The sequence below is a fragment of a genome, unplaced genomic scaffold, assembly GCF_019419815.1.
Source record: "Pyrus x bretschneideri cultivar Hongxiangsu unplaced genomic scaffold, Pyrus_bretschneideri_v1 Contig48, whole genome shotgun sequence".
In the NCBI taxonomy this organism is placed as follows: domain Eukaryota; kingdom Viridiplantae; phylum Streptophyta; class Magnoliopsida; order Rosales; family Rosaceae; genus Pyrus; species Pyrus x bretschneideri.
The window spans coordinates 1,766,967-1,781,815 of NW_025999785.1; the positions used below are offsets into that span (position 1 = coordinate 1,766,967).

Below are 14,849 nucleotides of genomic sequence, written 5' to 3' on the forward strand. Positions count from 1 at the left end.
ACCTTCAATTCATTCAAGTTAGTATCATTTTAATTTTTTGTAATTATTGTGTAATTGCATTCTATATTGCAAGTATTTTAATAATAAAGTATAAGTATTTCGGTTCTGTATTTCTGTTGTTTTGTTGTTTCTAAATTGTTCTCCAACAATTAGGGTTTCAAAACTGAAATTTCTTCGTACAGCACTAATCAGAAAACCGAAAGAGGAAAAATATCGATGTTTGGCAGTTTGAAATTTAAAACCACACATGGCAGTTGCCATTTAACTTTGCCTAGGTTAGAGCTCAAACAAGAACTTTCATGTGCTTGTCATCAATGTTGTTTCCTGCCTCTCCTCTTTGAAACGAGAGATTTTTTGTGTGTCCAAAACACTGTTCAGTACACCAAATGAAATAAAATAGTTGGTTGAAATTTTTTAACTAATTATATTATAACAATTGGTTTCTCCCTTGAAACCCCTACCAATCACTTGTCACAAAGAAACTTGTATCAACAGAAAATGTCACAAAAATAAGGTTTATGATTAAAAACCCGTGTTGGTCCACAATTTTTTGTGAAAAGTGCGACTTTTGTGTTCTCGCAAAATTTTTTCCATAAGCATTAAAAAAATTATTATAAACTATTTGGAAGCAGTTTTTCCTCTTATATATTAAGCCATAGAGTTAATTTTCTTTACTTAATATTTAAGTTGGAAAAAATGAAATTTCAATTAAAAAAAGAAATAGTTGTGCTCGAAACATAGCTGTAACGGAGTTCCGTCCCGTAGAACTATTTGGAATGCCGCGCATGAAAAATTTAAAAGGTTACGCTATGAAGAAAATGAAGAAGAGAGGTTATATGATGGATTTTTAAAAGTTAAGAAAATTAATTGAAAACTGTGAGTCATATTTTCGTGTCATTGGGCTTAGCTCATAATGGGTTAACAATAATGTGGTTCAAATTCGTATTTGACAAGAGTCAAACTTAAAACATCTCAGTCACAAATGAAAACGAATATCACTAGACCGTAATACTAAATGTTCAGTACAGTACATTTCTTTAAAATTGAAGCAAAATGTTCGTATAATTGGGTAAAAGCTACAGAATGGATCTGCATTAATATCTTATAGTTATTTTCTAATTCTTATTTCATCTTTCGTCTCTTTCTTGTTGTTTCAAGTCATTTGGTACCATTATACCCTTAACACACTGTCGTGCCAACGACTCTTATAAAAAGGTGGCACGCGTCCGTTAGTTTGGGGTTCTAACCCTAACCCTAAACGCTGAGATTGCACCATGCACGTCGGTCGTCCTTCTTCATTGTGATAAAGTTGCTTTAATTCATTTCGCTCTTACGAAAATTCTACTATGATCTCATGTATGACACACAACGAATGAATGAAGCGTTAGATGTGCAACCAATGATCAACAATTCAAGAGTTAGTGATAAAAAAAATTTATATATGCTATACATCAGTGCATACTGAAAAATCTCCGTTATTTGATCTCAACCTAAAAATACTGCAATTTGAATGAGAATCATATCATTTGATATATGACCCTTCAATTCTAGTTGTGCATACTATATTCAATCCCACCTCAAACAGTGAAATATAATACATACGCTATTTACATAACTCTAGTGGCTGGTGCTAGAGATTAGTACTAATTATTAAGTTTAAATCGTGTAGGTACGTGTCACGCTATATCGATGATGGTGTGCATACCATAACACCGACTAAAAAAACTTAGGAACTAGCTTAATCTAGTGTTTTTTTTTTTTTTTTTTTTTCAAAACTGCAACAATATATAAAAAAAATGGTCGGTCCACGTATAGGACGTCTGTGTTAAAAAAGTTAAAAAGTCAATACATATATATTATGAACTTTTTGCTATGGTGCCACGGTAAACCCTTTTCCATTTACATTTATTTTTAGAATAATGTTAGGGTGATCAAATTTTAAACTAAATTTGCAAATCAAATGACGTGTTACCAATAGAAAATAAACACGTTAATCAACACTTAAGTAATCATTCAATCATTAGCATCCAAATTATTTGGTTTACAAAATTTAGTCTCCCTAACATTACCCTTATTTTTATGTTGTTGGGGACAAAAGGGGAGGTTTGAACGTTAGGTTTATGCATGAACATTTGGTTTGTTACTTGCCCGAGAAGTAGATGAAACAACAGAGATCCCATTGCTTTTTCAATCTAACAACCTACCAGTAAAAAGATGGAGAAATATCAAGGATATTGAATACAATACTTGGCCATTAAGCTCGCTCGCTCTCTCTCTCTCTCTCTCTCTCTCTCTCTCTCTCTCTCTCTCTCTCTCTCTCTCGCGGCCATTAAGGTCGCTCGTTTTCTCTCTCTATAAGTGTTAACTTAATTAGCCGACATGAAACTATACAGCCGACATGAGTTTCATGCATGTATACTTAGCCATTAAGCGTGCTCTCTCTCGCTCTCTCTCTACAAGAGTTTCATGTATATATAGGGGACAAACTTCAATAGCTGCATTGCAAGTTCATTAAGAAAGGAAGCTGCAGAAATATCCTTAGGGCTTTTTTTGATCAAGAGAGAGTGAGAGAGATTGATCAGATCATCATCATCATCAGAGAGACATGCCACCAGGAGGGCCAGGAGGAGGAGGAGGACCGGGAGGAGGTCCACCGTGCCTTGATTGCTTTGGTTTCCTATGTGGCGGTCTAGGCAACCTTATTTCCAATTGGTGAGTTTAGCAAAACTCAGAAATTGTTTATTTACGAGTAAAATCATGTCTAACTAGTCAGGATAATATAAGTATATCCGTGAAATTATCCAAAATGTAGCTTCATCAACTAGCTGCTTATATCATTGTTTTCAATTTTTTCTAACTTATATCATCTTGGTGTGTACTACTACTGCAGTGCTTATTTCCTGTGCTGCTGCTGCCTGCTTGAGAACTGCTGTGGGCCAATGTTCCGCGGAGGACCTGGTGGTGGACATGGTGGCGGCGGTGGACCTGGTGGTGGCGGCGGTGGATGGGGCGGCGGTGGACCTGGGGGCGGACCTGGTGGCGGCGGTGGATGGGGCGGCGGTGGACCTGGGGGCGGTGGTGGTGGTGGACGTGGCGGCGGCGGTGGTGGTGGGCCTGGAGGCGGTGGGCCTGGCGGTGGCGGTGGTGGTCGATGGTGAACATCATCAGTTCATGATGTTCCAGGCTTCTGGGTCATGATGTGCTTGTAACCTGTCTGTAATTGTTTCTGTTTAGTTTGAATATATATGTTGGCATGTTGCAACTGCTATGTCTGTTGCAACTTGCACCTCAGTATTCTTTCTTTGATATGTAGCCACACTGTGTGTTTATTTTAATTTGTTTGCAAATTTCCTTCATGTTTCTTACACTTTTGGGCAGACATAATTTCTCTTATGCTGCTGCTGCATCATTTCAACTGTCTAACTATACTAAAACAAATACACGAACGCAACATTTCCTACAGACAACGAAAATTTTCACGATAACAATCAAACGACGAAAACAGATCCAATATGTTTGGCTAATCTTCTGAGGTGATATTAGTCTGAAGATAATCTAAAAATAAATGATCTTTTGAGATGATATTTTAAAGCAGGACCATACAGGTGGTTAGCGTCGTTTTTAACTTACTAACTGGTTGACGCTTTTTTTTTTTTTCTGTCAAGGGTTGACGCCTTAAATATTGTTCTTGTAACTTCGTATTGTCGGATCCGTTTATGGAAATTTGTATTGTTTATGGAAATCTGAATTATCATCCTCGTACTTTTTTTTTCTGCTGATGTTTGTATTTATGACAGAGGTTTGTATTAGACATCTCCAATCATTGGAATCCAACAATCTAATACGATCAAATGTAATGGTTTAAAAAAAAAAAATCTAATAGCCCAAAATTAAATCCAATGGTTAAAATAATTATAAAAAAAATCTATCGGTTTAATGACTTTTTTAATATTTATCAGAATCTAAATATTTTTAGGCTAAAATGTTCATAAAATTAAATTATGATAGTTTAAATAAATTTTTTTTTTAAAGTTACTTTAAAGACAAATATTAGCTTAAATTTATAGGAAAACTAATGAAAATGATTTGAAAACTTTGAGTTTTAATGATAAGCACAAAATAAAGGGTAAAGTGAATAGTACTAGGAATGACTTTTTAGTGTAAAAATGTGGTTTTTCGTTAAAGTGCACCGTACCGTGGGCTTTTTGTTAAAACTCCCTAAATTTATTTTTTAATGTCAGGCCAAAAATTTAATCAGAAGGTTGGAGCAAAAAAATTGTTTCTGAGTTAAAAATTTTAAGTTTTAACTCAAGGGTTAGAGATGGTCTTGGAGGAGAAACTTTTCCAATGTACCACTAACATAGTCCGATACACCAAGTGTCACAAAACAATTGGTTAAAAGCTACTCTTTTTTTTTTTTCAAGTATCCAGCTAATTATTTTGTGCTATGTGTTGTCCTGAGTTGTGTTCCCAGAACACTTAAAATTTTCGTATCAGAGAGTGGATTAAAGTATATATAAAAATAACATAAATTTACCTTAAACATTATTAATGAAGGAATCCAGATCCTCGTCGGATCCTCTTTGTGAGGATCTCGGTAATCCGTGAATCATATCTATTTATTGTACATCATGCGGCCAGAAATCATTTTAAATATTTTTATTTAAAATTAAATACAAATAGTCTCTGACAAAAACTGACCGCACAATGTATGAAAAACAAACACGATTTACAAATCTACGTGATCCTCATCAAAAGAATCCGGAAAGGATCCTGTTGGTTAATGAAGAATCATTTGGCATTTCTCATTGCCTTAGAAATATCTTCGGACAATACTAAAAATACACAAAATGTTACTATTGATTTTTCTATAAAAAATTAGACATCCGAAGTGCATGATAGTTTGTAAAACCCATTTTCCGGCCTATGGACAAAGCCTCTCCCTTTCTACCAATCCATACAACATTATCACAGAACACTTGTTCAACATTATACCCCGCCCGCTTCGTTGAAAGCATCCGCTGCGAAATTGGTTCAACGTATCAACTGCTTCCTATTCTTCATCTTCTTCATCTTCATCTTCTTCTTCGGCTTCTCTCAACCACTGAGACATAAGACACAAGACGTAACTGCTGTGAAGCAACGCGAACATCATACGAAATTTAACTAGAAAAGATATACTATTTAAGTCCATGCCATCAATTTTTGGTTGCCAGAAATCAACTTTGTCTATTTCGGTCAATAAATTAACCCGAATTGTGAAATGTTCTCTTATGTCGAATGCATATGGTCATAACAGACTTCTATGTCAAATTTCGATGAATTTTAGCTGAATTTGCGAAATGGCAAGAACAGATAATTGCACTCGTGCAACGGCAGCATGCGTGCGTTATATTACATAATGATCATTAATCATCGCGTAAGGTAATAGAACTGAAATCAAATAATAGTACTTACTTGAATAAAGGCTGCTGATTGCTTGACATAAACTCTATCTGCTTCCTCAGCATTTTTCTTTTCGGCATCCCACCTCATAATGGCTTCTTCTCGTATAATTTCTAGTTCGTACAGTTGATGCAAAATCTGTAAAAGAAAATTATAATGGTCAGAAGATAAATTAAACTCATCAAAATTGCAAACAAATTAAGGATAATAAAGAGCGCTACGTTACAACAAAACACTCATTAAACTTTTGTAACGCGTTTATTCAAAATTGTTTCTGCTATGGCTTTATCCGTAGGTTTTCATTGTTTAAGAAAGCCAGCCTGGCAAAAGCACTCGGCAGAAACATCCACCATTTCTATGATCTTTGACATACTGAATATGAAAGTAGAATTGTTGTATCAAGTCATACATATGATCATAAACTACGTAGGAAGACGTACCTTGTCAAACACAGGAGAGAATTCCTTAAAGGACTCGCACATTTCTTCAAATCTAAGTATCACTTCAATCTGGAAATTGAAAAAATACTCGGTACAAAACACTAACCAAAATAAGTATCACAATTCTGTGAAGATAAAATTAGATCACAGTTTCTACTGGAATAATCAGTATCGCATTAGCAACTGTCAAAACTAAGGGATCACAGTGTTCAGCATGTTAACGCGAAAAATGAACATAATATTTACTGATTGGACTTAAGATGCATTAAATAGAATATGATATTCGACATACTCAGGGTTCAAGTCAAATGGAAACAAAGGTTAATATGACTGCAAAGGGAACACACACAGTATACCGTCATGCGAAAGTAAATGAATAATGCAGACATAAAAATGAAATCATCACACCTGCAGAAGCTTATAAGGGAGAGGACATTTCACACGTAACTCCATTGTAGAGTTTAATGATTGAAGAAGTGAATACAAGCAAGAAAGAAAAGGATTCAAGTACAAACCTCCTCATCTATTTCTGCTAGGTAAGACTTCAGCACTTTTTTCCATTTTGCAAATATGTTAACAGTAGCTTGAACCAAATCACCTAAGAAAGGAATTGAACAAGATTAGTTGAGACCATATGTCAAGAAGCAAGACAAACAACGTTAGCAATACGAAAGTAGCTCCCACACTGCAGCTGAGCAAAAATTACAGTGTAATTGTAAAAGTAAGATATGGATGCTGTAAAACAGAATTATGAAACCTTTGACTAATTCGTGCATGCGCATCTTCCCCCAAATGTGATCTTAACTTGTATAATAGAGAAAAACCTTCCAAAACCCAAACCACCCTCTTTTCTTTGGCACCTCAATGAATTATTCCTTTTTACTATTCCAAGAGAAAGCCGATTATTAAACAAGGGAATAGAAGCATATTTCTCAAAGGTTATTAACACAAGTTTCCAATCATAAAAAAATTTCTTTAAATGAAAATTATATAAACATTGGGACGAGAATAGCAAGCTGAAGAAAATTTACCTGGTGAACCATGTGGAGTTTCTAATGCCAATTTCATCATTGAATAAAATAAAGCTCCAGCACAGTCTGCAGCTACCTTGTTGTATGACAACCTGCAACGGACAAAAAAGTGGCAAGCATCAATCATAAAAGTCTACATATTAAAGCATTATCTTGATAAAAAGTATACAAAATATGGATATAAGATTGTGCAAGAATTGAAGAAATTAAACAAAAGCAAGTAATCATGTGTGGTTTAATTAAAAAATTCAATATACATTAGCACCATTTCATCAGATACATGTTTGTGCCTACAACTTGAAATATTAACAGAGAATGACCATTTTGCGTACCTTCAGAAAAGTTAAAATAAAAGATGGAATAACAAGGAAAAGAGTAATTGATAGAGTTGTAAGGGAAAACCGAAGAAATACCTCAGTGAATTCACTTCTAATATGACGTGGTCTACTTGTATGTTTTCATGCACAGCTCTTAGAAAGGTTGCTTCAACCTGCAGATAACGCTGAAACTGTTGAGGATTGACTTTGTATACGTGTATTTACCATCAGCATTCTAATTGACATTGTTCACCTCTCTCTCAAAGTCGGCAGAATCCTCTACAGACACTTCATTGTCGCCTTCAGAATCATTAGAATCAGGCTTTAACTCTCGTGAAGGTGGGAGGGAGCTGCCATCTTGAACATGCTCCAAATCATCATCTGCAGCATGTATTGCCTCCAAAAGTTTGTCAGCAGGAATGGGAGCAACTGAATGCCTCCACTCCTCATCGTCGCCTCCTTCACAAATTGACCAAACATAACCAGCCCCACCAGTACCAAGCTGATCAACAATAGCAACTGGTATCAGAGAATGTCAAGATATATGCAACAGTACAGTCAACAATATATGAAAAATTGCAAGTGAGACGCAATATTCTCATTATTTACAAGAGGGAAATAAGGAACTAAAACAATGTTGTAGCTCATCATTGCAAAAACATAACCACTATATAGAGAAATGTATAAGTTTCTTTATGTAGCAAAAAATGGAATGGGTTTTGTTCAAAGTCAAAACAAACAGTGGTCATTAATTTAATTTCAAATCTTCTTTCAAGTCAACGATCGTTTTCAAGACTCCCCCTTCCCCTGTTAGTGTTTGAATTCAAACTATACTCACCCTTGAGGGCATCCATCTCTCAGGGTCATTCAAACACTGATGAGAAAAAATGTACACCCTTCCCCCCCCCCACCCCCCCCCCCCCCAAAAAAAAAAACATTTACCTATAAATTGGAGGGACCATGCTGTGAGCAAGCTAAATCGTAAGTTCGTAAATAATTTGTACACATGGATCCACACATGTAGTCGTATTTCGGTCTAGATTTCAAGGGATTGTGTCATCCGATGCCATGTCTGAGTGAAAGTATAATAATCAAACACCCATAATATTAATGCTAAATCTAAGCCCATTTTTTTCTTTTAATTATTTGTCTTAAATCTTCAAAACCTAAGTATCTACCCTAACGAGCTTAGCTCTTCACCAAAGCTTGACAGCACTTGTGGTACAATTTATGCATTTACAGGTACAGAAAGTACAAGTTATCTTTAATAGATTGTCTGATGTTGCTGGAACAAAAATTAATAAAATATGTGACTGAAAAAATACTTCAAAGTTTATTTGACGCCCTACGGACAACACAGAATCAAGCTCCATAGTATTGAGCTAACCTCAGATGTGGGCCAACAGTTAGCCTCCATTCGTTGTTTCGTTGTTTCCTCATTTACTTTATCCACAGGTGTGATAGCTGCAGGTAACCACACAATAAGGTTAAAACATCTCTTACTATTAATAACTAGTATAAACAAAAGGAATTAAATGAGGTTAAAAGTATTGAACGGCTGTCCCAAACAAAGTATGCAATATCCACTACTAAATCCAGACAAACAAAGCTGAAAATCAATACAAATTTCATCAAATAGACAACTAACAAGTATAAATACATTATATGATGAGTAATTTTCCCACCAAAGATGTTATAAAGCTTATGCCCCCACCTCAAGTTCCTTAATTTGAAACACAATTTCCGTAAAAGCTAATAGCAATTCATTTACAGTTCTGCATTCTGGATGACATGACCCAGAAACTTAGGAGACATTTCTTAGTAAGTTATGGAAATCAATAACCATGGTCATCCACAAAATAGAACAAAGAATCCAGTAAATCATTCTGTTACAATTTCTTTTCATTAGATTGGTTCCACGTTCACCTCATAGAAACCATCCTACTCCAACAAATTTACTGCCTAATTATATGTAGTATCTAAAGAGCAGCGATATGACTAATAAGAAGCAGATACCTTACAAGTCACACATGGCTAAGGCCATTCTTTTGCACTAAACAGAACTCAACAGGACCAAACATGAAGCTTAGGGGCAAAATTTGAAAGAATTACATGACTTTTCTGCAATCCCGCTGCTATTGTCAGCATACTCCAGCTCGTCGTCACTATCTAGCTTAGTTGGCTGCTGAAGTAGAGATACCTTTGAGTATGAAGGGACATTAAATTTTTGTCCTATAAGAACCTGAAGGGTAAACAGTGTAGAAGCACATTAAGATCGAAAAGACATCAGAAAACCACAAGCAAAACATGTATCTGGCTCATACAAATTTAGAAAGAAAAAAAAAGGAGGAAAGATCAATTCGCAAAGAAAAACTAAATTTAGCAGGCAAAGGTTCACATTCCCTTCTAAGAAAATATCGGGCATGACATCAAAATAACAGTAAACGAGAGAAATGCAGGTATTCTCAGAATGAAAGGCAAAATACACTGCAAACTGAAAATGTGATTTAAACATGGAGTTTGCAAAAGATCACAAGGCACAATTTTAATATCAAGGGTACATAAGTTATAAATCTTTTGATTTCAGAACTTAATTTTAACTTCAACATATTTTAAAGATCTTATCAGTACTAGTATACATGTCCAAATGAATTTATAACATTGTAAAAAGATTCTGGTTATATATGTGGGGCCAGTAAACTGCTTAGTAATTGTTTTGTACAATTTTTTTCAGGTTTTTTTTTTTTTTGGAGCATTATAATGGACACATTTGGCAGTTCAAAATAGTGCTATAACATGATTAATGGCTTGTACCTTGAAAGACAAAACTACACCAGGTTCCAAAACTGCTCCAGACTTCATGATCACTCTATCACATACAATAGCATGCCTCAGCTTGCAGCCATCTTCAATAGTGGCATTATCCCATATATAGGAGCCTTCTATTGACACATTTGATCCAATAGAGCACCCTTCCCCAATAACAGAATTTGAAATTTTGGTGTTGTTCCCAATCTTGGTGCCACTCCCAATGACTGTAAAAGGCCCAATCTGTGCAGAGCGCGATTGCCCTATGTCTGAAGAGTAGCTAATTTATCAAATCACACATAATGAGATAAACATAGCTAACCGGTTAAGTTCACAATTAGAAGACAATCATTGCAGAAGCAACAATGCTATTACTACGTTTATAGAACAGATCACCTGCGATATATAAAAATTTATAGCAATGCTACTAATTATTGGTCAAACGGGAAAGAGTATGCAACTTTAGTATGTAAAGGTCATGTTATTACAGCAGTTGAGCAAGGAATTTTTTTTTTTTTTTTTTTTTTTTCAAAGTTCACCGCTCATGATTAAAAGACACATATTTGTTTAATTAGGCAAGGATTAGGAAATAAAGTCAACTTATTAATAGCATTGGATACCTTTGTAATGCCTCTTAATGTTTTTATTATACCAAATACTTGGTAGTCAAATCTTACTTTCACTAGGGAAGGGCAGATTATAAAGGTAGGAGAGGATGACAGAGAACATTTATGGTCATTATAGATGCGAATTAGAAGAACTGGCGCAACAAATTTTTAACTACCCAAAAAAAATAAATAATGATTTTATTAAGACAGCCAAATATAATAGAGAACAATTACTGAAAACTAAACCATGTTTAAGAGTGTAGGTTAGATCAGATGTGACAGACATCATGATTTTTTTTGAAAGGGGAGGGGGACTAATCATACAACATCAGAAAGAACATGCACTAAGACGTTCACTGTTAATAGCAACCCCCTCCCCAGAAAAAAAAAAATACTAAAATAAAGACATACGTAAGTATATGCAATTTATGCCATGACTCACATGTCAATATACTGAACATTACCTGATGCTCGATACATTCCCTGTCTTTCCAGTTTTATCAAAGAATTCCCAAAAAACTTTACATCTGGCACCAATGGGTATGTCCATCTCTGAATTATGTCCTTACTAACTGTATCATAGCTTCGGAAGTTGTCAATCCTAGCCGCATAACTCGAGTGAATTTCATGTGTGAATATTTTGTAACCCATAATCTGAACGGATAGATGGTTCCCTTAGAAGAATTGCAAGGTTAATTATAAACACAGAACAAACAAAAAGATCTCCAGTACGAGACATACATCATCAACAAGCAATCCCTTCACAAAATGACGACGTAGATGTTGATAATCAAAATTGTCCGTGAAAAGGCTAAGGACTTCAGGAGAGCATATATCAATATAGCAATCCTGCAGATTTTATCAATAACAAGTTGGTAGAACAGTTGTCAGAAACTTAGAATAGAACACACCATACAATTAATTCAGGGGAAAACGCAATAAAAATGTGAATAGTAATTGTGCAAGAAAGAATATTATCTACACAGAAGAAACTGAAGCATCTTGATCACAAATTTATTTCATAATATTGATCCAATTCTTTCTTAGGGTTCATGCGCTTGCCACACACAGAGAGACTATAAACCACATTGCCCCAAGAAGATAAAACAACCTTTTAATAATATGAGACACATGGCCTAAACCCCTTTATACCCCCAGAGAATTCAAAAATCTATCACTGATAAGTTCTAAACGTCTACATAACAGGAAGGACACCTTAACTTCAAGTTACAATTGGTATTCCAAAAGTAGTGTAAACATGTGAGGCAAAAACTAAAACCACTACACCTTCCAATTGGCGTTATGCTAAACATAATATCTTAATATAGGTGAACTGATGTATCAAATAAACCTAAAGGGATGCTTCATCATTCAGTTTTGTTAGTTACACAAGCAATCAGGGTCAATCCATACCAACTCTTATAATAAGAGATTTAGCCTGAATCATAAGTAAGGCTACTTTGCTTTCATTTCACATGGTGATACTTGGAACAAAATTAGCAAAGAGATTCCGCAAATTAAAGGTTTTAAATTTCTGAATTAAGAGTTTTTTCAAATCTCCTTTGTTTTGATATTCTCACAAAGTCCATGTCGGATGTCACCTTTTTCGTCTGAATATCTCTTTTACTGGGTAAGTACAAATGTAGACCTCATGGAGTAGTTGAACATCCACAAGCACATTACAATAAAGACCCCACCAGATGACACTAAAACAATGAAGAGTTACTGAGGCTCACTACAAAAGATCTAGTGGACTTTCTACAGAGATTAATAAGCAACCACAGACCTTTAAGGGCACGATTGAGATGTTACCTGTTTGTCATTATGTAAAGTAATTGAAGGGTTATCAGCAATCAATAACTTGTTGAGATAGATGGATCCTTTTGTATGGTCTTCCTTGTCCTCATAATATAAAAGCTGCTTTGTATTAGGATCTGTTGCCATAAACAGCTCATCATTGCCCAGTCGAGATTGATGAGTGATCTGAGAAGGCTTTGACCGTTTTATAACTATTGTCATCACAGCATTACTATCTTTTTTTCTTCTCTCTTTATGTTCTTGAAGTACCTGAGTAAGCGACATGTTGCTCAGAGTGTCCCCACTAATTAGAACAAAATCTCCATGTATCTGTAGAGGAAAGAGGGAAAATAATAAAAATTATGGTGTATGAAAAATGTAGCAACTGTAAAGTTTCAGAAAATGTTTAAATTAACCTCACTATTACAGAAGTAGCAGCAAAACAGGAAACTAACACCCTACAAAATCTCAGATTCCATTGCATTATCTAAAAAATTCGGAGAAAGTAGAGTAACTCTAGTACAAGTTAACCATATTAAGAATTAGTGACCAGATGCGATAATGTCATTTGGATTAGGGGGAAATTTTTCCATTTGAGATGAAACAAAATGTCCTGAGTAGAGAAGCAGGGTCTTCAATCATGTCATATGCCATCGATCTAGTCTGCTTTTCAAACGCACAACATCATGCCAATATTGATCTTACGTCAAAATAGAAAATATAGACCAGCCTGATTCTGAGTATGCTTGGAAACATAGAGAAAACAAAACACAAGAAGGTTAAGATATGAGCATACCACATTGCGCTCATATATCAAGCGCAGAGCATCTCCAGCACTAACAGAATTATGTGATTCAATCGTCGTGACTGTGAAATTTGGTTGAGCAAACCACTCTGAACTCTCCAAATAATCGATCACTTGCTTAGAATGAGCACAACAAAAAACAAAAACCTCCTCGACACCAGCGGACTCAAGCCATGCTAGCGTGTAATTGATCATCGGGACATTTACCAATGGCAACAGCACCTTCATCAGGAAAAAAAAAAAAGTTTAAAATTCGTAGTTTTTTGTCATGCATGTCAATGGCACTACCTATAAGTTCATCACTCACCAAAAATCCAAAGAAAAAACAAAAATTCTTAAACCCTTCTTCGTTTTCCAGCTTCACCATCAAGTGTGAGCGTTTAACAAGAGCAGTCGAAAACATGTAAGTTTTAATGCAGTAGCCTGTAGTAGAAATTTAGTCATCAACATCCACTAATCTCAATTAAATCAATTAGCTATTGTATTAACCCAAATAGCAACACTAACATCTGTTTACTTGCTAATTTTCGAAACTATCATAGAAACCTAACCAAAAAATGATCGAAATTTCGCAAATTTTCCGAAAGCCCTTGTTTCCATTCCACTAAAACTGCATTATAAATTATTTGAATCATTTACATATATACATTTATGTACATATTATTATACACACATACATATATTTAGTTATACATAAAATATGAAACATACATACATACATACATACATACATATATATATATATGTGTATATATATATATAATGCATGCATAAAGATATACTGAGAAAGAAAGATACATACTTTGGGGCGCTCGAGAGTGATGGGTCGGAATTTGGTGGTGAAACTATCAGCTAAGAGGATGGCCTGCAAGGGGACACGTGCCAGTTCCTCAGGGTCCTCTGAAACCCCAGGTGCACCTTTTTTCTGTGCGCCCATTGTCGTCGTCTACTTCCGATGAATTAATCGAAGAACGGAGAATTGGAGCTGTCAATTTAGAAAAACCCTAATCAAAAACCCACAGTGCCACCAGAGAGAGAAGCAATACTCCGACTGTAGTTCTGGGAGTCGTTTCCTCTGCGGTAACGGCGTTCGCCGTGAGACTGCCTAGCCAATAAATAGTGGCCACGTGGTCGAAATTGCAAGAGGAAATAAATTGTCCAATTGGGCTTTGGTTAACAGGATCGGCACGTTATTGAGCGAACCATTCACCGGCTCACACGATATATAAAGTAAAACCTTTTTAGTCGTTACGGAGTAAGCGGTAGCGTTACTTTATTAAACATTAAAGGAAGAGGAGCCGGTGGAGATTGAACCGGCACTAATATGTACATACATGATTGCTCAGTATTGAGGTATAGTGTCATCTGCAATATTTTTTTTTTTTTTTGAAACTAGTGTATTCGAGTCTTTCATCCGACTAAACACTAAGCCCCCAGCCTAACCCCACAACATTTGGGAGAGAGATAAAACTCTAGCATTTGTTAGGTAGGTACCATGGGAGAGAGTCGAACCTCAAACCACTTGGGAGCAAAATCAAGAACCTGATCACTAGACCAACCACTCTTAGGTCATCTATAATATAAGAAGCAAACTTAAA

At 35.4% G+C, this 14,849-nt stretch overlaps 2 protein-coding genes across 2 annotated transcripts; one reads left to right on the forward strand and one right to left on the reverse strand.

Annotated features, from left to right (window-relative positions):
* Positions 1-2,306: 2,306 nt before the first annotated feature.
* Positions 2,307-3,356, forward strand: LOC103954497 (glycine-rich protein 23). Its single transcript, XM_048568342.1, has 3 exons — positions 2,307-2,712; positions 2,891-3,045; positions 3,121-3,356. The coding sequence occupies exons 1-3, from the start codon at positions 2,606-2,608 to the stop codon at positions 3,156-3,158; spliced, it is 300 nt and encodes a 99-aa protein (XP_048424299.1). The 5' UTR covers positions 2,307-2,605; the 3' UTR covers positions 3,159-3,356.
* A 1,424-nt stretch (positions 3,357-4,780) lies between these two features.
* Positions 4,781-14,419, reverse strand: LOC103954465 (translation initiation factor eIF-2B subunit epsilon). Its single transcript, XM_048568518.1, has 15 exons — positions 14,054-14,419; positions 13,243-13,473; positions 12,462-12,776; positions 11,391-11,498; positions 11,114-11,303; positions 10,048-10,310; positions 9,346-9,475; positions 8,621-8,697; positions 7,487-7,735; positions 7,330-7,406; positions 6,917-7,008; positions 6,401-6,483; positions 5,886-5,954; positions 5,458-5,583; positions 4,781-5,104 (listed from the first exon to the last, which is right to left on the reverse strand). Exons 1-15 carry the CDS (start codon positions 14,186-14,188, stop codon positions 5,054-5,056), a joined length of 2,196 nt encoding a protein of 731 aa, XP_048424475.1. The 5' UTR covers positions 14,189-14,419; the 3' UTR covers positions 4,781-5,053.
* Between the last annotated feature and the right edge of the window lie 430 nt (positions 14,420-14,849).

Coding starts and splice junctions, on each gene's coding strand:
- LOC103954497 (XM_048568342.1), top strand. CDS start 2,606: ATGCCACCAGGAGGGCCAGGAGGAGGAGGAGGACCGGGAGGAGGTCCA. Junction 2,713..2,890: donor GGCAACCTTATTTCCAATTG/GTGAGTTTAGCA, acceptor CTACTACTGCAG/TGCTTATTTCCTGTGCTGCT. Junction 3,046..3,120: donor GGGCGGACCTGGTGGCGGCG/GTGGATGGGGCG, acceptor GTGGGCCTGGAG/GCGGTGGGCCTGGCGGTGGC.
- LOC103954465 (XM_048568518.1), bottom strand. CDS start 14,188: ATGGGCGCACAGAAAAAAGGTGCACCTGGGGTTTCAGAGGACCCTGAG. Junction 11,499..12,461: donor CTTTACATAATGACAAACAG/GTAACATCTCAA, acceptor TAAAATCTGCAG/GATTGCTATATTGATATATG. Junction 5,584..5,885: donor TCTCTCCTGTGTTTGACAAG/GTACGTCTTCCT, acceptor TTTCTTTTACAG/ATTTTGCATCAACTGTACGA.